The 24105-nt window shown below is 35.5% G+C and overlaps 1 protein-coding gene and 1 long non-coding RNA gene across 15 annotated transcripts in view; both read right to left on the bottom strand.

Moving 5' to 3' along the window:
• PAM (peptidylglycine alpha-amidating monooxygenase) overlaps positions 1-24105 on the bottom strand; it is a 141507-nt gene that overhangs the window by 15223 nt on the left and 102179 nt on the right. For 8 of the 14 annotated variants that reach the window (XM_040540664.1, XM_040540660.1, XM_040540661.1 and 5 more), the window contains 2 exons: positions 23823-23894; positions 6031-6160 (listed from right to left, as the gene is read on the bottom strand). In XM_040540664.1, coding sequence (XP_040396598.1) covers positions 6031-6160; positions 23823-23894 — 202 coding nt within the window. Of the gene's footprint in view, positions 1-6030; positions 6161-11350; positions 11657-23822; positions 23895-24105 lie in introns of all 14 variants that reach the window. The other 6 variants (XM_040540658.1, XM_040540654.1, XM_040540655.1 and 3 more) reach the window with 1 other exon arrangement.
• On the bottom strand, positions 18366-20094 carry LOC121061597. The gene is made up of 2 exons (XR_005815177.1): positions 19835-20094; positions 18366-18598 (listed from the first exon to the last, which is right to left on the bottom strand). It is a non-coding gene; the product is annotated as an uncharacterized LOC121061597 (long non-coding RNA).

The following is a 24105-nucleotide window of genomic DNA, read 5'->3' on the forward strand; positions in this document are numbered from 1 at the left end:
GGCCCAGGAATCTAATATTCCTAAGGCACAGATGACCACAACCAGAAGACCAAAGCTGGACAGACTGAACGAATGTTTGGCAGCAGAACAGAAGTTTCTGAGGTGCTTGGCTTATGTTGCACCTTTGTGTATGCATGCAAATAACTGGGCTTGGGGTCAAGAATTTTATTCCAACACATGGATGATTTTTCTCCTTTCCACAGCTGCATGATGAATGCTTGCTTGCTAGCTATTTATCTTCGCTAAAAATGTTTTAGTTTATCTTATGTTAATGGATATGGGTGAAAACCTTTCTAGGCTCAAGCTCTGTGAAGACTATTATTATTAATCAGCACAGCTAATCACAGATGAGAATCTTAGTGAGGGTACGTATCGTACAGAAACAGCAACAGCAACGACAAGAAGAAAACAAGATTCTATCTCTCTGCAGAACTGACTAGGTAGACAGCTTAAAAACTGATTGTTTTTCCTTATTATTATTCCTGATCCTAGTAACTGTCCTGTCCAGACTTCTAAGCATTTCCTGTTAACAACTCTGCTGGGTTCCCAGCTCTGCTGGGAACCGAGTGCTTTCAGCATAAGTATGAGATTGCATGGTATTTTCAGCAAAGGAAGCCTAGTGAACTTTGAAATGAGGTTATGGGACTGATCTTTCATGTGTCTTCTCCCTGATAAATATCTTTTTCTAGCAGTAAGACTAGTATGCTACAGAGTCATTCTTTCCTTTCCAGGGCTTATGAACATTTTCCAAGCTACTCCGTGCTTCTTTGTTTCATTTGATAAATGAGGACACAGACTATGCTGACTCCTGCTAGCTTAAAAGAAGCAAAAGCAGACCAAGAAAAGAATTAAAACCTTACTGTTATATGTCATATTACTCTGCTCTCAGCATGGCTTTCTAATAGATTCTGCAGTTTCATGTTAAAGGACAACTGAAACATGCTGCATCTGTCACAACTTCTAATTTCAAGCTCCAATACAATTTCATAGCTGTTTTTCTACTTCAGCTGCCCACTTTACACTAATGCAAATAATTTATTGCTACATCTGATTTTCTTCTGGTGTGTTTCATATTAAAATCTAGACAGGCCACCTGATCTCATAAACCTTGAAAGTACAACCCTGAGCTCTACTCTCAATCAATAATCCATCACCACTGTGGCATCGTGCTCAGCCTAAATTAACCTACCTAACTTGTTAAGAATGCAATAACAGATGTTCAAGAATGCATTATATATTCTGTATTATGTCTTTTATAAGTTGCACACATGGTCAATCATTTTTCATCACAAATTCCAAAAGAACTTCCAGCTGATTCATTGCTCAGCCAGCTGAATAGTTCATATATATACATGTATATATATATATATATATATATATATATATATAAAACATTTACATTTTGAATAGCATACACTGCATATGGCACGAAAGACATAAAACTGACGACAGCATGTGGTAAAAGAAGAAGACTCATTAAAGGAGCTTTTTTTTTTTTTTTTTTTTTAAACCATGCCCAGAAGGAATGTTAGAGCCACTGAAAAGCTGCTACTATATTACAGGGCTTGTCATTTTGTAACTGTTTTTGCTCTCTAAAGCAGACTGAAGTTGCCTTACAGGAGCACAGACCATTCATCCAGCTATATTTAGTTGAATGAGGATCCAGCTTTTATGGCATATATTAATAATGCATTGGAAACATTTGTGCAGTGCCTAACAGCACAGATATTTTTATTTTATTTTATTTTATTTTTAATTTGTTTCTGTACTGTGACAGAAGCACTGAAACAGAGAAAATAAATTCTGGGCTTTCAGGCTCGATTCATGTTTATGTTTTGCCGAGGAATATTATACTCCGTTACTTGTGTATTTGCTGCTAATGATAAACACTAACTTACAAGCCTGATAACTTCTTATCCCTCTTCTACATATAAAGCCATGATAATTCCCTTTCAAAATAACCTTTTTCTATTCCTTCTTAATGAAAAATAAGAACAAATACATTACTTTTTTTCTTTTTTTTTCACCACAGCCCATGAAACAGTCCCCAAACTATTTCATATGCACATGAAATAAATGAAAGTTGAAAGGGAGGCTCACTGGCTGAGCACACAAAAGTATGCATATTTCCTATGCAGCAAGATTTGGAACAAATATTTAGCTTCAGTCATGTTTTCCACATACATTGTTTTAAAGTCACTCTACTCTATATACAGGCCCACAGAAGTTTTAGCTTATCTATTTTAAGGGCTCCTAACAGCACTAGGTTTGGAAGGGTTGGAAGGGACCTCAAAGACCATCCAGCTCTAACGCCCCTGCCGTGGGCACAGATGCCATCCACTAGACCAGGTTGCCCAGAGCCCCATCCAGCCTGGCCTTGGACACCTCCAGGGATGGGGCATCCACAGCCTCTCTGGGCAACCTGTGCCAGTGCCTCACCACCCTCTCAGTGACTAATTTCCTCCTAACATCTAATCGAAATCTCCACTCTTTTAGTTCAAAACCACTCCCCCTTGTCCTGTCATTATCTGACTGAGCAGAAAGTCACTCTCCATCCTTTTTATAAGCCCCCTTTAAGTATTGAAAATGTGCCATAAGGTCATCCCAGAGCCTTCTCTAGGCTGAACAGCCCCAGCTCTCTCAGCCTTTCTTCATAGAAGAGAAATAAATTTCCTATAAACTGATCAACTATGCTCCACAAGAGGAGGAATAAAACAACACTTGTGAACAAAACAAGTGAATCCTTAAGTGAATTAAGGATTCTACACACAGATATCTTCAGTCAGGAAGTTTTACTTTTTTCCAACTTCAATCCCTGCATTATGGCAAATATGGTGAGCCTCCACACTAAACTCACGTGCAGATTAACATGTGATATTTTACCATTACCATATGGAAACACTTAGCACATTTCAGAAAATACGCAGGATAACTAACAAATGAGAGAAAGAAACTGTCTCTCAGGTGTTAGCTCGAGGGTGCTAACTCAAGGCTGACTACTCAGTGGCAGACGAGAGTGAATACAATGTTATACATTATTCAGAAGGAACAAAGGATGGAAGACAGAAGGTGCTTTAAACACATAACCCTGAAGCATACTTCCTTTCCCCCATCTCAGGAAGTAAGAACTAGAAGAAGATACAGAGATGACAGTAATAATGATGAATTATTTTGATACAAAGGGGACCAAATACACTGGGACTCTCATGGAAATACCTCACTGGAAATGAGGGAACTGATAGGGATATTAAAGGAGCACAAAGAAATTATGAGTGTCAGGAGAAGATAAATTGGAAATGATAGTGTATTGTTGGCAGAAGCAAACTGATGACCATAAAATGAGTGATGAGGTAGCAGGTGCAATACTTTTAAGACAAGGACTTTCCCACACTTAGTGCAACAGTCAAACTGCAGAATTCACTGGTAAGGGTATAAAGGTTTTACATGGGTTCCAAGTTCCAAAACCATAAATAACCTGGCACATTTATTGATGGGGAAACTCTCTAGAGATTATAAACACAAGTAGTGTTTTTTTTTTTTTTTTTTTTTGTTTTTTGTTTTTTTTTTTTTTTTTTTTTTTTTTTTTTTTTTTTTTTTCCACCCTGGGAAGTCCCTTAGTCACAGGCTTCAAATACTCAGAGTATGAGCATCTGCTGTTGTCCAGGACTGGACTGAATTAAGCGAATCTTTAGCATGACCCAGCACAGGTATTGGGTACATCAGTTTCTAGATTTCAGACCACAACTCTGATCCTCTGCACCCACACCATTAGAAGTTCTTGTTTTGTTTAGAATCACAGACTCATAGAATGGTTTGGAAGGGACCTTAAAGACCATCCAGTACCAACCCCCTGCCATGGGCAGGGACACCTCCCACTAGACCAGGCTGCTCAAAGCCCCGTCCAGCCTGGCCTTGAACACCTCCAGGGCTGGGACATCCACAGCTTCCCTGGGCAACCTGTGCCAGTGCCTCGCCACCCTCAGAGTAAGAACCTTCTACCTAATATCTGATCTAAATCTACCTTCTTTCAGTTTAAAACCACTTCCCATGGCCCTGTGACTACAGGCTCTGGTTAAAAGCCTTTCTCCTTATTATAAACTGCTTTAATACATTGGACAATGGTTATATTGTCTCACTAGAGCATTCTCTTCTCCAGGCTGAACAACCCCAACTCTCTAAGCCTCTGTGCACAGGAGAGGTGCTTCAGCCCTCTGAATGTTCCTGTGGCTTCCTCTGGACTTGCCCTAACAGGTCCATGTCCTTCTCGTGCTGGGGACCCCAGAGCTGGCCACAGTCCTTTTGATGCAGCCCATCAGGATACAGCTGGATTTCTGGGCTGCAAGTGTACATTGCCAGCTCATATCCAATTTTTCATCTACCAGTATCCTAAGGTCCTTCTCTGCAGGGCTGCACTCAATCACTTCATCATCCAGCCTATATTGATTGCCCTGACCCAGGTGCAGCACCTTGCACTTGGCCATGTTGAACCTCATGAGGTTCACATGGGCCCACCTCTCAAGCCTATCCAGGTATGTCTGGATGGCATCCCTTCCCCAGTAAAGGGTCAACAGCACCACTCACTTTGGTGTCAACCACAAACTTGCTGAGGGTACCTGTGTCATTAATTAAGATATTAAATACTATTGGTCTCAGTATGGACTGTTGAGGGACACCACTGATTACTGGTTTCAATTTGGACATTGAGCCACAGACTAACTCTTTGGATGAGGCCACGCAGCCAATTCCTTATTGATCTAATAGCTCATCCACCAAATTTCAAGTTTAAGTTTAACCTCTGTAGACTTCCTAAATACTGCTTGGTCTCAAATTCCAGTTTTGTGCTCTGGGCTGTGGGTATACCTCAGTTGTCAGAATCCCCCCAAAAGATACGTTTCAGATGTGAGAAATGAACAAAACTGCCGGTTTATTTTCGAATGTTTTTTCGATACTTTCTTCAATGACACAAAGAAGAAAATTTATATTCATCTGTAGGAGGATTAGAAAAAACAAATCAATACCAGCTTTTAGTCGAAGATTGAGTAATACAAGTTGCAGCATGCACCATCCTTTCAAGTTTGATAGTCTACACTTCACTTGAGCTGGAGAGATCACTGATACCAAGCACAAGAAACTTAAATGATTGCCTTATCTTCTACATTATGTTATACTTAGCCAAAAAACAATTGATTTTTCTCCATAGAAGAGTATTCTAAGCATCATTTTACTATAAGGCTGAGAAAGCTGTCTCCTCTAATTTTCAGAAAATATCTTAAAATAAATTCATCAAGAGTTGGAAAAAAAACACTGTACTGTTTAGCCTTGTAAGTATCAAGAACAGATACTTGGAAAGAAGATTTAAAAAGCACATTTACAAAGAGTATTACGTAATATTCTGTTATAAACTAGTATTAATTACTCCCAGTGTTCTGTTGCAGTTTCACTTATTTTTTTTTGCAACTAAATGGTTAGATATACTGTTTAAAAGCTTAAAGACATAATGACATTATATAAATAAAGACTATATTTGGAATGTTCTGTTTCTAAAATAATAAATGGCCAGAATAAAATTTTGATTTTTTTATTGTGATGACACTAGTTTTTAATGGTGAAAGTCCATTTTGAATGAATGCTCTACACCCCACCCTCCCTTTTTTTTTTTTTTTCCCAGCACTGAAGCTAGCTTTGCAAGTCTTAAACCCAGATATTAATATACCTTACTAAAACAGCATTCTCCCAGACCTATTAGTACAACCAAAGACATGGACAAGCAGGGATAAGTTTGGAGACATAATGTACAATATTATTTTTCTCTGGAGACATATTCTTACTGTCTAAAGATCTAGTAACCCTATAGTCCTGAAAATGTCAGTCACCACTTCCATTCTGAGTCTCCTGAAAGCACTTTCAACCAAAGAGCTGAATCTTAAACGGAACAGGAACTGCAATCTATTTTGTTTCTTTGAGAAGATACACAAACTACATACACCAAACTGACCTTTTAATGAGCCATTCTGCAAAATATCTACTTACTTTTCATCCCAAACATGATCACCTCTGTGGAAGACAACTAAGTTATTTTCATGGTCCAGAGCCAACCCAGAAACTTGGCCCAGATTGAGGTCTAACCCAGGCCACTCCACAGCCTCTTCTATGTGGAAATCTGACCAAAGAAACAAACAACAATAAAAAAAAAGGCAGACATTAATGTAGCACATTTATGCTAATAAAACACACACACACACACACAAAAAAAACAGAACATAAAACTGGTTAACTGGCTTTTTGCATGGAATAGTGGGGATTGTATGGACATTCTCTTGCATGCAGAATTTCCATGAATGCATTGCAATTTAATTCCAAGCATAGTTTTATTACAGTAAAGCATGCACAAACACCGGTATCCTGCTATATGTAGGATGAGAGAAACTTCAGACCTTTGTTAATACTTTCTAATATTGGTTGATTACAGAAATATACAAGTACTATCCAAAATAAGCAAGCAAATTTAAATAATAACCTATCGGTATTTTATTTAAAAAGCATAACAAAAGAATAGGAATCACTAGACCATCTATACATCTGAAGTGGCTGATTCACAACTTTTTTCAAAAAAGCTTTTAACACAAAGGAAAAAAAAACAACTCAGAGAAGCAAGATAAAGAGCAAGATAAACAGAAAAGAGAAACAAATAAAACAGTAGTTTTGTGAAGTTTGCCTATGACATTTCTTAAACCCAACATATACATTAATTAGCTCTAGTTAGTGTTCGTATCCTAATCCAAAGATTACAGGAGTGAATAGGAAATAGATGTCTAAATCTGATGAAAGAAATGAAGGAGGGTAAAGTACCTGTCACTGTTTATATGTTAGGGCACTTTCTAAGAACATATACTGGGCAGTTTTTGAATAATACAAATCTGATTTTCACACTAAACCAAACATACAGGACTTAGCAAGGGAACCACTACTAAAAAAATGGATACTTTCTGGTTTTGTCTTAAATTGTAAAACTCCTCAATGAAGGGAGAAAAATATAGCTGCAAATTAAGATTCAAAAAAGATTAAAATCAGACGTAAAAAGAAGTTTGTTTCAATCTTTGCTTTATTTAAAAATAGACTTACAATGATTAAATGCGTGAACAGAGATGTCTGAAACTTGGAAAAGTAGCAGGATGTTGGCTACAGGGATTAATTTCTTACAAATAGACTGCTTAATATGCAATTTGAAAGAGGTTGGTCTGGATTGCTCTTGCATTATTGAGAGATAATTGAACTATATTCCCCAAAATAAAAAATACAACCACAAGAAAAATGTTACTAAATCTGATAAAACAAAAAAGAAAACAAAACCTGTTAAGAATGTTAGAAAATCCATCACTCCTTTCTTTCGGATGTGAATTTATTCAACATAATTCGGATATTTCTAAGGTACAGGTTTTGTATGTAGGTACACATGGACAAACTGAAGGTGAATAGAAAAGAGTTTTTTTGCAGTTATCTGAACCTGGAACTGTTCCAGTAGTATTCAAAGTGTTTGATAGCATCATTTTTGCAATTTTCAGTTTTGCAAATTTCAATTCAACCCAAAGTTTGTGTATTTTGCTGTGATCCTCAAAACCTATCATTGGGGTACAACCTAGCCACATGTAATACAGATCTCCATTCACAAAGTGCTGAAAGATCAGTGCTTTGAAACAAGTTCTCAACACAAATTACCCAAGGAAAACAACAGGCTTCATCTGGAAGTGTTATTCTCATGAAAGGGAAAATAAAAAGGGACACAATCTCCAAGAGCTTCATCACAACCTCTGCAACCCAGCTTTCTGGTAAGCATATCTCCCACTTCCTTTTTACTTGGAAGAGATGCAGTCTAAGGAGTAAAAGCAAACGTGGTGGAGCGAAAACTATTTTCTACGATCTACACAGAGAAAAGAAAAAAACAGTGCTGAAAACTTATCACAGACTAGGAGATATTTGATTTTTGTAGTTCTAGATACCTAGCTATGAGTAGGTGACAGAGAAACTCTGTTGGCTAATGCAACCCTAAGACAGTCATTACCTGCAGTGAATATAAGAAAGGAACCAGAAAATTCAAAACCAAGAAATTTTACTGTAGCAGTTTTAGGTGAAAAAAGTTCCAAACTAAGAGAGGAACTGTTGATAAAAATAAAATTACACATATTCATAAAAACCACAGTACTTCTGTACTGTTCAGTTGGTAGCAGCAGGTGCAATACCAGATATGTTCACCTGTACCAGGACACCCAGATTTTGAAAGGAATAAAAGGACAGAAATCCAGTGTCTGCTTCATCAGTTGCTCAAAGTTAGCCTGCATAAAACTTACGTACATTTAATGTTTTGGTGCCCCTTGGTCATTGAGACTTTTCCAAAAAAGACAGAAAAACTAAAAAGTCTCAATACAGAAAGCCTGTATTTTGTCCTTTGTAAAATTCAGTTTCCAAAAAGGCATGCAAAATACACAATTTTCATAGTTACTTTTAAAGGACAAAAAGATTTCTCACAGATGAAAACAATAAAATCATAGAATCATTTAGATTGGAAACACCCTTCAGAATCATCCAGTCCAAACATCAAATAAACAGTGAAATATAGTCTAATCACAAGAACTCCAGCCTCTACACAACCTTTGGATCTTCTTACAGGTTTTCAGAATTGGTTTACTGTTATTTTTTCTTGTCCATTTACAGGTTTCACACTGAAAGTCCTTCTACAAAGGTGTATCCTACGGGAATTAACTTTTTACAAAAGCTTACTTACTAAACTTATTTATCATATATTCATATATCTAAGACTGGTTGTTAATTCCCTGCAGAACTAAGTAGTCCATAGACCAGTTACATACTAAACCAAAGACAATTACATTTCCCTATTAAAACAAATTAAAGTTACTTTTTCTAGTATATAGATATACAATGATTGCTTTTGTTGTAAATGAGATTTCTAAACTAAAGGATCAGATCCTCTATATTGTAATTTAGAGTAATTCATTTGATTCAATAAAACTCTTAAGAATTAAATAGCATTACAACATGAAAGTCAGATTTTAATCTCCCTACAAGTGAAAGACTAAAGCCCCTATTTATTAGTAAAATTGCAACTTACTGTCCATAAATCCCTAGCAGCTTTTTTTTTGTTCTTAACTTTACAAATTTTATTCATGTTGCATTTACTCCCTGCCATCAGAGTAGTCATTTATATTTTGACAAATGTAAATAAGCACCATAAAACGAGCTTTAAAACTTGGAAAATTATACTGCTTGTTGTAATTAGAAGGTATAATTGTACCAGTTGCAGTGGTGCTGAACAACTTGCTTGACTAGTGACAGGGTGGTAATATAACACAGTGCAGGAAGGTTATAAGCAGTATAAAGTTATGAACACAATATTTATAATGATCTTACCTAATGTATTGTTTGCTTGGTATTTCAGGTCTGTTACACGTTAAAAAAAATGAGGATTTGTAAGACTAAAAATATTAAACTTTCAGAATTCTGGTAATTGCTAAATAGTTCAATGAAGTTACTACTATAATTTAACACAAGTCACAGTCTTTTTTTTTTTAATTCAATTTAACAAATAATTTTATGATGGGTGCAATTATTTCTTAAAATTAAATCAAGACAACATAAAACCACTTTACATTCCACTCCTTCCTCCTTTAAATGAAAATCTGTTAGAGAAGCAGGTTTGCGTTCTTTTAATATGTAAAATCCCAAAACAGAATTTAAACATATACTTGAAGATTTTTTTTGCAATAAAAGTTCTTTTGCCAAAAGATGGCGCTGATAGCTTCTGAAGTTCAGAATTTCTGTAGTTAGTATCAGAAACATTGGAAAAGAATGCTGAGATCATTTCAGTTTTGCTTTTTGCTGTATCTCAGCCTTGAGTCATTTCGAAGTCCATTTATTAGCCCACCACCAACAAATTCCAACCAGATGAATATATAACTACTAAAGTAGCAGAGCAAACAATTTCTACAGTCAGAATTCATGCCATATGGTGTTGCAACTTAGGTATTTATTCAATTCACTGACACTCCGTCTTCTGAATCAGTTAAAAAAGAAATAATTTTCTTAACCTTTTTCCTCCTTACACATCACATATGATTATTATGAGGTTAACAATCCTTTTTTTTTTTTTTTCCATAAATATACACACATTACCCTTCCAATCATTTGATTCCAGCATTGCCTATGGAATTTTTTATGATTATCACTTGTTAGGCACATGATAACGTCCCGCCTGTTTTCTTGCTTCTATACCAATAGTTTGATAGGTTCTCATTTAACCACCTAAAATAATAGTACGTTGGAAAGTCCTCATCTTTGGCTCTCTGTTAAATACAAGCCCAGAATTGAGCTGAATTTGAATACTGCAACAAAATCTCATGTAAACAGACATACTACATGTTCACATTTTGAACAGAAATAAAAATCAAATGGATGACATATGATGTGTATTTGTATACAACAGTACTTGGAAACATCAAGCTGATTGGTTGCAACATAAAAGCAAGCATGTGTTGCTACAGCTTATGCATACAGATGACTTTCATGCATACATATCTTTTTTTTTTATGAGATGCTTATCACATACTGTCTTATCTGGCTTTCCACATTAGCAAGACTAAACACAATCAATATCACACAGACGAAAATGCAAGTAAAATAAAACAAACGCAACACTTCCACGGTTTCTGCTGTCATAGAAACCTGAAGGGAATGAATTATAATCCTAGTACAATAAAACAGCCAGCCCAAGAATATTAGGATAGCCAAAGCCAATTTGAAATGAATATGCACAATGTTTTTCTTGTGAATAATTTTTCATGACTCTTTCTGAATGAGAGAAAAACAGCCGATAGGATTACAGCAATAAACCTCATAAAATCTTGTGTCTGACAAACCAAGGTAAATCAGAAAGCTCATAAAATACATAGGTTATCCCAGTGATCATTTCACAGTTGTTAATTGTATTAAAAAAAATCCTTCTTCCCTGACTTCTATATCCTCGTGTTTAGCTTGTTTTATAATTGATATGTTTTATAATTGATATCAAATCATTAAGTACAAGTCTTGAGAGAGGAAAAAATACTCTATATTCCAAACAGTACTGGTATTGTGCTATTGGTATACATTCTTTCTTCATATACAGGGGGAAAAGAAACCACTGAAACAGCTATAAAAGAAGGGCAGAATATTTCCATAATTAGGAAAGCTGTTATGTAAAATACTTCCAAGCATCGATTGATATTCCCTTCAGATTTTGCTAATGTGGATCACAGCTCTTACATTGCATTTCACTGTATAAAATTAACCCCTAACCTACCTCCTGTATGTTCTTTATCCCAGCTTCCCTCACCATGCTTAGGATGTTGTAAAGAGAAATGTCTGCTTTCTGGTGGCCTCAAAGTAGACTCTAATCTGTGAAATTTGTGAATTCTGTCTCTTACAAGAATAGTATTGTCCCTCTCATCATGATTTGTGATTTCTCTGGCAAGGTCCTTCTTTTGGACTACATTAGCAATCTCAGCTACAAGATCTGTTTCTGCCTTTTCTGTAGGGTTTTGCTTATGCACATGAGCAACATCTTCCCTTTCTCCTAGCAGCTTGGAAAGGAGTGAATAGAAATCACCTGTACAGAAAAGAGAAAAGATAAGAGGAAAGGAAGGAAAAAACAAACAAAAAACCACAAAACAATTATAACAGATCAAATTGTTTTAGAGAACTTCAACAAAGCACAATGTAACATAACTATTCAAACAGTCATCAGTTGTAGCATTAGAGTGAACTGTGTCTCAGGAACTGAATGAGCCAAGTCTGTGGCATAAAAAGATAATGTCAAATCATTATAATCTTCATTTACACACAAGAGTCCACTTTTACCTGACATTTTGGCATCAAAAAATCATTACCTCTGTGCAGATGTTCTTGAGGAGGAAAAAAAAAAGGGTGAGCATAATTTCAGGAAAGAATATTTATGATGCAGTTATCTAGATTTGCCAGGCTACTGCTGCATTATTCTGTTTTTATATAATAGAGATGCAAAAACTCCACAGTTTTATCAATTTACTCACTTATAAAGACAATCATATACATAGATGCATGTCAAAATATATTCCTTTGAAATCTGTCATCACATAAGGAGCTTATGCTGAAAGAAAACAAACCTTTACAATTGCAAACCGATCCTATATAGCATACTGCTGAAAGAAGACTGACTAGTGAAACACTGAGTGGTCCACTACATTTTTCATGTAATAATTTGGTTTGGGTTCAGCCCTTCCTCTCCCTACAAACAGTAACAGCCACCAGCCATGATATCAGCTGGCAATGCAGGGAACAGTATTTTCTCAAGTTGCTTAACACGGTCATCACTATAGATTTCTTAGAAACTGATAAGCATTTCAGTAAATTCCAGTACAACAGCTCAAAGGATACAACCTGAAATTAAGTATGCAAATGCCATATGTACAACTTGCCTCAAAAAATATTCAAGCCACCTGAACTGTTTTTGATGAAGTCCATTCTCAATTCTTTTTGTGGGATTCAATAAAGTGGTGACATGACATGCCTACTAACCAACAGGTTAACAGTATATGCCCTACTAACCAGCAGGTACCCAACTTATTCAGATTTACTAACCCAGTATCTTGGCTGCCTGAAACTATTACAAACTGCAGTTACACCATTGGAGTAGAAAGAGACATTCAAATCACATTTAGATTTAATTCAAATAAGTGTACTTATATTTTAAGTACAAATCACTCATTATTAAAAATGTGTATTATCTCATACCGATTTCAGGGTATATTAAGCACTATTTAGACAAGCAAACTAAAAGTAATAAAGCTTTCATGCAAAAAATCACACAGAATCAGAAACCATGATGTGCAGCCCAGAAATGTTGTCTTTTGGAAATGTCCTTAGGAAGATCTGTCATGTTTATAAACAGTCCTCGTTCAATGACTTTGAGTAGCCTTCCATTCCTTGCCTATGCAAATGGAATATTCCAGGTGAAAACTTCTGTCAGAAAATAACTATTGAAGTAACAGGACTAATTTCAATGAAATTAAATGAGCAAAGCAAATTAGGTAAGAGAAAAAAATGTTAAGCTATATAAAAAAAATAAGAAGTCTTTGCTTCAAATATAATTAGGAAGCTAGTATGCCTCATAACCTTCATACCATCATTCAGCTAGTTCAACTACTGATTCAGAACAAACCCAGATGTTCCAGAAGTATGACATAATAATAGCTTTGGATACAAACCATATATATTCTGATAAAGTTTTATAATTATGTTAATCAAGTTTTGTAGTCACTAAAAGCATCCAGGAATTGGTGCTGATATAGGAACACATCTGGAATTTTTACTTGAGAAACATTTGATATTAAAATAGTTTTCATTGTCTTTAACTATATTTTTGTGCCATTTTAGAAATTAAACAAAGTTTGTAATACAAGCGTTTTGCTTTTATCCATGGATTGAGATCTGCAGATGAGAAAACTATTTAATATGCGATCATTTCCAAAGGTGAGGTTAGAATGGCAAAAGCAGTGTTCTTAACGTAACTATGACATGTCTCCCCCAGACGAGCAAGCCTGGTGGTGTTTTAAACTTCAGACCTTTTTAAAGCACCTTTAGTGCTCTCTGACCAGTTCACTCTTTCCTAGTTCCATATCAACAGTCAGTTCAACAGATTAATTGCTTGTAATTCTTTGTCACAATAAGAACGTGACAGTTTGTCTAAAGATTTCAGCTTCCTAACTCATAATTCATATGCTCATTCATTTTAAACAAACAAGTTCTCCAGCTTCCTGCTTCCACCAAAATACCACATTCTACCTCTCATGTGTACTGTTTGACAAAGAACAATTAACTCACTCTCTAAAATAGATTGTGCTTGTTGCTTTTTCTTAAAAAAAAAAAAAAAAAAATAGTAAAAAAATGTTTCAGTTTACCTGTCTAAAACTAGCTTTTCTTACTACAAAAGAACTGCTGCGAGACAGGACTCAGTGGATTACAAAAACTAAGGAGAAAAGAGGAATCTAACTTAGAAACAACAAAAGCCCAGGGAAAACTGAGAGAACAAGGTGATTTCAGGGAGAATTCCTGTGGACTTCACAGGAACTACTAATCAGGGACTCAACTTCAAACAGGTTGATCAGATGTAGTTTACTCCCAGTACTGATCATAAGAGATGTTAAGAATTTTCAAGCACTTTTCAAGTACTGGAGTACTGAGTGAGGGAGGTTGAACAGGTGGCTATCAGTGGCTATAGACGAGATATTTCCCAAACTGAGCTTGTCCTGAAAGGCCTTCAGTAAAGAGCAGTGTTGTAACCACAACAGATATGAATATTCAGGAACTGTTTGAACATATGGAAAAGGGTGTGCCTCACTGAGTGAAGGCAGTGTGAAATGCAGCTGCTCAGAACCTGTGAACTTTAGCCTAAGTAAATGTGTTTCTTTGACAAAATAAATATGAAATCCCTATACCTAAAGTTCCAAAAGACATCCATGAGGCTTATAAAGTATTTGCCCAACAGTTCTATATGCTTGGCACAAACAGCAGGCTGAAGTCTTCTGTCAGTTTCTTGGCAACTTTACACTGCTCACAGTATTTACAAAGCAGAAAAGATGTGTGTAGATTCCTACAGAAGATTCCGAATTGCTCAGTGTAACCAACCAATCCCTGAACTCCACACATTTGAATTACAGTCCCATATTATCTGGAACCAGGATTTCTCAGCTTTGGTTATGAACCACAGGCAGACTCCAATAAACTTGTAAGCAGCATCATTTTAAGAAGTTATTCAGAATCCACTACAGATAACTTACAAAGAGTAGACTCATGTTGTCTCTGATTAACAGTTGGCTCTCTGCGAAGTAATATCCAGAAAATGTCAAAGCAAGAGGTCATGCTGCAGCTTTACATGTTCTGTAATAGCTGGAACAGTTGAAGGATCCTGCTTACCTGAAGATATTCAGTGTGAAAGGAACACCAGCAAGATGTACTGTGCTACTTGTTTGGTTTTGTTTGAGATGAGACAACCTGACCTTTAGAATGACTTGAAGACAACATGGTTGAATGAATCACTTGCTTTTGTTGAAATAACTGAAATCTAGCATGAATAATTTATTTTCTTCCAGTACTCAGTCCAGTCTCAGGGATGCTGGCTGATTAGGTGAGTTTCAGAGAGGACACGTACACACACTTTATCTATCAGGACACTTCCCTCTACGTAATACAGTATAAGATGATTGGCTACAAATAGCTGGAGTTAATTCTGTTCTGGAGGAAGCAAAGCTGGACCAACACCTCCAGAATGAAAAGACACAAAAGCACAGTCCAGTTAGTTTAACCTTAAGTTCTATGGCAGTCCTACGCTAGTCAAATTCTTTTACAGAACCTGACTCAACCTTGGTGTAGAGCTGGATTAGTTGAAGACAATACAACAGTTTAGTATGTTGACCACAATGGTCTGGGTAGAATCCTGATAGTGTTGAACTGCCCATGACTAAAACCAGTCTTCTTTTTTTTCACCTCTATGTTGCAATCTTCCCAACTTCCAGAGAACAGTCTCTGTCCATGGTTCTTAAGCTTCACACCATCACACAGTTGGAAGTACCAAATTCTGGTCTGTATGAAGTATCTGGCCATGGTACTGCAAGATCAAGCTAAGAGACAGGTAGAAAATTCAACCTTTCAAACACCAAGACATTTGGCAGAATGATATCTTGCCAGGAAATAATCAGAATTGAAGGAATTGAGAGCAAAAGCCTATCTATGGCTTATCTACATTGACAAGGGACTGCTACTGCAAAGTTCATTTGTGTGATGCTGCAGTTCAGTTAGTTTTAACTGGAGTGTGAATGCTTACATTGAAAGTCACCTCTTTTTGAGTATGTCTGATTTGTTATGGAGCCAGTACGATGGTCCTTCTTAACTCCAGTGTTTCAGCCTAGTATGATTGCAGTAAGAGACAAAACTTCATAGTTAGATTTGGTTTTCCAAATTATCTCTGAATAAAATCTAGTATTCTGAAAATACATGTCTCTGTCTTACCAGAAAATGCTTCTCTTTAGCCTGTTGGTCTGGCAAAAATAGTGACTGCTTTTTATTTTTTTTTATTTTATTTGAAAGTGATGAAATCAGGGTCCAAATGGTATGGAATCCAACTATGACATGGCCTCATCTTAAATCTCAGCCTAATAATGCCTAAGTGCTGTATCAATAGTTGTATCAGAGAAATGCACCCTTTAGATGAAGAACTATCTTACCAATGAAGAAATCAAAATCTGTCTGCCAATATCACCTTCATGACTGTGCCCTCATGACGGAATGCCTTCCAAATAAATATTTATCAATAGTTATTAAAGCAAAAGTTTCATTTTCTGTATCTGTTTAACCATGCTTTCTTTGGCTTCTACATGAAGCTAGTGAGCCCGTTCTAACAGACATACATGAGACAACATTGCTGGTAGAAAAGAGGGAAGAAAAGCATAGAAAGTGCAGAAGTGAGCAAAATCTGACGTCTATTTATTTATAGTAAGTGACATTGGACACAGTTTGACATAACAATCCAAAACAATTTTCAAAATGTTTTCTAGTCTAATATTTTTCATGAGTCCTACCGTTCTGATTTAATCTGCTGTTTTGATGAAAGTGTTGGAAAGATTCCTGAGAACTAAAAACTATTAAATAAGGGTGTTTCTTTATGAAGGGATATGAAGGGGAGGAGGACAGAGGTATAGCTATGAGGAAATGAAAACTGTTAAGTTACTCTAAAGGTTGTTGGTGCCCATCACTGTGCCCTAGGTGATGTGCACTTAAAGCACAGCCAAACTGACATGCTTGAAAAACTGGAATTGTCTCTGCTCTTGAGCCATTTCAATGCAGATTAGAGAGGAAAAATGGTGGAAGCAAAGGTTAAAAAATAGTATCATTAGCTTTTGTTGACAGTTACATAACTTCCTGTTTTCCTCTATGTCTGCATGTTCCTAAGAAGGGTTTTTACTACTATTTCAACGTAAATCTGGCTTCCTTTGTTTTCAATTCAACCATCAAAATATTTTAATATATAGATGTTTTGTTTATAAACAAAATGCAGTTTATAAAGTCACTAGGTTGAAGGATTGTGTAACCGGCAAAGACAGAAATAAGCGTTACAGAAAACATAGAAGAACCTTCACTTAAGGACTACTCTTTGGTACAGATTGGGGTTTCTTCCCCAGCAAGTTGGAACTTGATATTCAAACCCCAAGCCGGTCACAGTTCATTCTCCAGACAAAACAGTGCTTCCTCAACTTCACGAGCATATCAGCATAGCAAGGAAAATTTCTGCCTGTTATTACCAGGATATATATATATTCTTAAGGATCCCTAAGTATCCTTGTTATTTGGTCATTTTTATTTAAGATCTATCATCATCATTCTTCAAGATATGCAAATTACAAGAAAGAAACATTTTGCACAGAATAAAAAAAATGTATTCTTTTTAGAGAGTTTTATATTTGTGCAACAGTTTTATTTGAACAACTATGAAAGCAGCAGTCATTTCTGTGAACTCTTCCTAGACTAATACAATGCCTATTTTCAATTCTTCAGACACGTTAATGATACCATAACCAGGTTTTGCAGCTGTTCACTGTTTAATAAATATTTTTTTCGGCATTACAGAAAATACCTAAGCGAAGCCCCTCTGTAATTCAAGAACATAAACCACGTGTCAAACAGTGAAGACCAAAACACACAACTTAAAATGGTTTCTTTTCATGCTTGTCATATTCTTCTCCTGCTTACGTAGCCAAACCATACCAATTGCCATTTTTTGCTTACATCTGATGCTCCCTTTTCTACTGTGCTGAAAATGCTTTTGTAAAGATTACGAATAACCCTATTCTAACCTAACTCGAGGCTCATCTTTTATTTACAACTTCCAGCAGGATCTTTTAGTGCTGAAACAACAAGCAAATTTTTAATCTTTGTAATTCTACTTCTCTAACTGTAAATATTGCTCTTAGTACCTCTTAGTAGCATTGTCTTCCAAGCTTTAATTCAGACACTTTTATTGCTGTTCCCTATTTAAGGGACCTCATCTAATCTCTGTGCACCATAGAAACATTCCAGGGCTAAAAACATGTAGAGTTTCTCTAGTACTTGGCCTTAATCTAAAACATATCCATTCCATTCCATCCCACATCAATACTGGAAAATAAATTTGTCTTCTCTTTCAAACCTCATCTTTTCTCCATCAACCTCACGAATTTTAGCCATCTACCATACTGAACTCCTCCCTTTTCTTAAAAACAGCACACAAGCCAGAAAAGGTAAACTTTCAAGGTGAACTATAACAACTTTATTTTAGAAAGGAATGTAACTTATGAGTACATGTGTTGGCATAAACATACCTCAGATCTTACAGTTTGACACTATCATTACGTAATATCACAGAAACATGTTACTTCATGACTTGAAAAAATCAAGGATCTGCTTGCATGCTGATTCTGCTTTGTTTCTCCTTTCACCCCATGTCTGCTAGGAAATCATATGCATTTCCTCCCTTTTCATTCTTATAAGAAGGAAACAAAACAGAGATAAGACAGAAATAGGAAAGCTGTAAGTTCTCCTTTCACTTAAATCATTAATTTCTATCCCAGGTATAAAGAGCCTTGTTTAGTATATTTTTATTGTGACAAATTTCATAGAAATGTACAAGTAAACAGCAGAATACTCCACAGTGAACTTCTCAACTCACAGATTCTGCTACAACCTAGCAAAATATTTCCAGCAGTGTCACAAAAATGTTGGGGAAAAATATTTATGCATGCGTGGATGTGCACACATGCATGTGAGATTATAGCTTATGACAACTGGAAATGATTTAAAGATCAGTTAGGCATCCAACAGGTAATAAATACCAGAATTATATGTAACCTTAATTCATCTCCCATTTTGTATGGATTATGATGTCAATTTTTCTTACTTGATGTATGCTATTTTTCCAAAGAACTGCCATTATACTATCAATGGACAGTCCCTATTTATGATATTTAACCTCATTTAAAGAATATCCCAAGCACCCCTGAACAAGTGTTTAACTGAACAGAAAGACGTCTCCTTAACATTTCTGTTCTATTATTTCTGTTTATGAAACACACTAAATTACTTCATTATCATAGCCTGCCCATCAAATTAGGATCCATAATTACTACTATTTTCCTGGAGATTCCAGCCAGAATTGCCATTTAGTGTCCATTAATTTTGGGCGTCCACCTAGAAACATCTCAAAAACTGATTTACAGGATACTTAACATTGTATTTCACATCACATATTCAAACCATAACTACACTGAGTTTCAGCAGGAGCTGTCTATATGAAAGACAGACTCAATTGTTTGTTTTGTCCATCTTTGAACACTAGCAAAACAAAGCAGGAAATCAGACTTCACAGGGGTACCTAGCTGCCTAGAATCATTCAGCAGATGATTCCAGACACAGATGAAAGTCTGGAATAAGAGCCCATTTTATGACATAGCATGAAATTGCATTAGATCATGAAGTCGTTCTTCTCTTTACACTGTCCTGTTTCACTCACTACATAATTTGTAACCTCTAAAACAATGAAATCCAGTGGAGTGTTCTTCTGTACAACTGATCTTACCACCAGGTCAGCAATTCCATAATCACAGACTTAAAGCCCTGCTTTATAAAATCTAATATCTTTTTTTTTTTTTTTTTTGACATCATTTTAAATATTAGTTTAAATGTAGGACATTTTAATGGGATTTCAGTTAACACACTCAACTGTGCAAAGGGGTTATTCTGTCTGGGACATTCAGAAAGAGAGATTTTGAATTCTCTTGTATTGAACTTCACCATTCGAGCTCCTGGAATAGCCTGTGTCCATAGTAATCATAAAATAATGGGGGATGAGAAAAAAAAAAAAATCCAAATGTGTTGCCAGTACAATTCACCAATTCTGAAAGCAAACGAATGACTTCCATGACTTCAGATTCCATCACAAGAGGCAAAATGATATGAGGTATTTTTTGGTATTAATTTCTAAATTCCATAAGCCAGACACAAGCAAAAATGTTCTTTTTTTTTTTCTTTTCAGTATCACAGTAAACATTAATATTAGAAATAAGATGAAAACCCCTTCTCTTTTGTCAGCAGTACATGTGCAAGTAACACATATATGTGTATGCACATACCCTTCTGAAACAAAAAATCAACTTTGATTTTTGTTTTATAGGCTGCAAACGAATTTTCAGTTCAAGCCAGCCTTGAAATATACAAACTGTTTATGCATAATTATATTGGCTTTACTAGAAAAAATATTTGCCTTTTCTGCTTCAAAGGAAAGTTTATTACCACATCTAATGCATACGAAGTGAGCTATCAAATCATAAGCCACAAGCCAACAGTTTAAATAATGCACACTTGGTTCACCATCACCTGTATATTCCCTCCTGTTATTAAGAAACAACTGATATTGTGTCCACACAGCTTTCAGGTATAGCAGCAACTGGCTGTCTTGATAGTAAGGCAGCTTTACTGCTTGCATATCAAAACAAACCTACGCTGCATTATACCATACCACAGTCTATGGCAGGGATAATGTTGAGCAAACAATGAAAAACATTTAGGCCTTTTTTCCACAAGGAAAGATGAGACATCTAAAGATGTGGGAAATGTTAAGAAAAGATAATAGTTTTTTCAGTACAGTATCTGTTGAATCTAATTTAATTAAACTTCTCTTGATGAAAAAAAAATAATGTTTTTGTGCTGGAGAGTTTATGCTTCAGAGGGAACAGGAAACTCAAATACGCACAAGTGTTTAAATCAACTGCATTTCCTGTAATAAATAACTTTCTACGAACAGTTTATCCTCACCAGGCCATGACATTGTTGCTTCAGAAACAATATAATGAGGTCAGCTTCATTAATGTAAGTTCATTTTAATTTTGACATCAGAGGGATTTAGCTTTGTCTTCATGCTGAGTGATGATTCACTGTGTGATGAATACTACTTATTTCAGTATATTTACACCATTTCTTAACATGCTTCTCATTGAAGATGATGGAATCAAGATTTTATAGTAAAAGCAATGGTGACTCCAGGAGGTATCAATAATATAAACCAACTACATGTAGAAGCAAATCTGCTAAAACTATGTCCAGGTAATCGTGTACATTATTAACAAGCTGATATTATCAAACTGCAGACGTTTATTCTTTTTCCCTTTTGAGGCAAATACTTAAATTTAATACTAGTAACACCAAAATTTGTCCCCATCATCATCATGTATCTATCTCCCTGGATTTGCTAATATTTCCAGGGCAATGTAATTACTATTTGAATTTTAGTGAAGTAACAATGTTTACTTCAATTACCTGAAAATAAGAGTAAAATGAAGTTGCTTCAGCATGAGTGATGAAGAAAAAAATAAAATGCAAGGGTAAAACACAGTTATGGAAAAATTGAAGTATTATCTTCAGAGTGAGTTTACTAAGCAACAGCTCAGCAGCAATAGAACTAATCAAAACCTGAGTTTTGGTGGATCTGCGTCTTGAAGATAAGTTTATCATACATAGTATTTCACATCAGACCATAAATTAAAAAAAAATGCTATAAACTTTACCTCAGTATTTACTTGCTTCTGTGTGGGTTGGGGATCCACCACCCCACGCTGCGCTGTAGAACTTTCATTCTGTCACCTATAAGACCTTGTTCCAATATGGTTGATATTGGCTAACTCACTAAGGTTATTGCAGAAGATGGACAAGACCACTTTCAGGTCATGATTTTCCCCATGTGTTTTACCACACAGTCACGTAGAGACAAAAAACACTTCTAAAAAAGCCTTACAACTTCCTCTCTTTGTAGACAAAAATAAAACCAAAGTCTCTTCATTTTTCCTTTTGCTTTTTTTGCTTACATACATATAATTGAACCGAAGTTTCAGGTACCTCAATGTAAAATTAAAGCCGGGGTCCTGTAAATGATGGGAGAATTTATCTTAAGCTAACAGCTAAGAACATGAAACAAAATTCTCTCATTGCAACTACTTTGTTTTGATATTTCACATCACGAACCCACCTAACTTCAAACGGACGGTGCAATGAAGTCTGTTTCCACAGAAACATGTTAGATGAGGATGTATACCAACTAGTGGTCTAAGCAAACAAAACTGCACTACAGAAATGTTGCTTTGAAACACATCTCAAAGACAACTGAAAAGTATTTTACAAAGAGCATCTTGTTTCAAAAGTTTTGTTTCAAACATTAATGAATTCAATAAAGCACATGGGTAACATCCTCAACCAATGCTAATAAACTTTCTAGTAACATAAGGGTGAAGCAGCTTGTCAGCATAAATTTTCATATATATTTGTAGGCAGCTAGCTCATACTGGTCTGGAATAAGCTTAAAAAGCAAGTTTTATTTGTTAAAAAATCCGTCTTAAATTTTCTAACGTAAATTTCAAATTTGCAATTGTAAATATTGTCTATAGTATGTAAACTAAGTATGTACCCTAAGTAAAGATGCTCTTACACTCCAGATGCTAGTTTTTAATGTAACTGTAACTCAATTATTTGAGTTAACTTCACAAAATAGCAGTGCATATAGAAAGCTTAACCCCTTTGGGAAATGTTACTAAATTTCCTTCCACCTTTAATGAAAACGAAGATTATGCAAATGCTTAGATTAACATCTCCCAGATATTTAGACTATTCCCTTAATACCACAAGAGTGCAGCTAATATAGAGTAAGCTTTTAAACATTTTGTATTTGATATATATTTTATGAATTCATTCTTCCTTAGCAGTCCAGTTTCATCATAGGCATCCGACTTTAATTTTACATTTTATACCAGAATCATAGAATCACTAAGGTTGGAAAAGACCTCCAAGATCTTCTGGTCCAACCGTCCGCCTACCACCAATACCTACTAACAATACTGAGCTTAAGGCCCATTCAGCATGAAAATGGGTGAGAATAGTCAACACACACAGAATATGTCCAAAGTCCTACAAGCCTCAGCAATGTTTAATTAAAACAGAATGAAAGTATACCTGAAAAGGATTTCTCCTTCTGAAAAAAAAAACTCTTGATACTAAACCAGTGTCTAATAACATACAATCCACAAGAACTTTAAAGTACAGCCATATTTTAATAACTCTGAAACCTAAGTAACAATCAGCTTATTTCTATACACATTAGTCATGCTTTTTGCTGCTACTTAATATTGTACACATCTGTGCATGAGTTGTTATACATATATGAAGACATACATATTTTGCGAAAAAGATTTAGTATTAAACACTAATAGCACTCAACCCACTGCATGTACTACCAATACTGAAGCATAGTAACACACATAGAATATATGCACGGTGATACAAACCAAGGAACAGGATGAGAACTAGTAGCAGATTACATAAATCACCACGTTAAAGAAGAGTGAATGAATTCTTTTTCTATTGGACTGCCACAACTTCTTTGTGTCCATTCTCCAGGACTGCATTTACAGATAAATTACAACCTTCTTTAACAAAGTAAAACAAAATCAGAAAAATCTAATGAGATTATAATGCACTAATAAATTTTACCTACAATGTCTTATATAACTTCCAATATTATTAACTGAATAGAACATTAAAAATTGCATCAGCTAAAGGAAAAAAAGATTTAAAACTTCATTATCATTAACGATCAGGAGATTTAATTTATCAGGATTTAACATTAATGAGTTCCTTACTTGAAAATGAAATAAACAAGTACATACCCTGATCCAGAATCTCTTCCTCTTCTCCTTTTGACAGTTGCAAAGAACTTTTTTTATCAGTATCCTTGGTTTCTAAAAAGGGAAATTTAAAATATGCTGTTAACTTCTGCACGCGAATGGGACTGAACATCATCTACTAGTGAAAATAGTCCTTCTGAACTGAATATGTGTTTTTTTTTCTTCCCCTCCATCTATAGTAGGTGCACCAACCAGTGTAGCAGTAAAACAACTAGAATAAAAAGTTAAGATTTGCACAAGTAACAGGACAGTAGGAGGGTTTAGA

This window comes from Cygnus olor, chromosome Z (assembly GCF_009769625.2).
Source record: "Cygnus olor isolate bCygOlo1 chromosome Z, bCygOlo1.pri.v2, whole genome shotgun sequence".
Lineage (NCBI taxonomy): Eukaryota > Metazoa > Chordata > Aves > Anseriformes > Anatidae > Cygnus > Cygnus olor.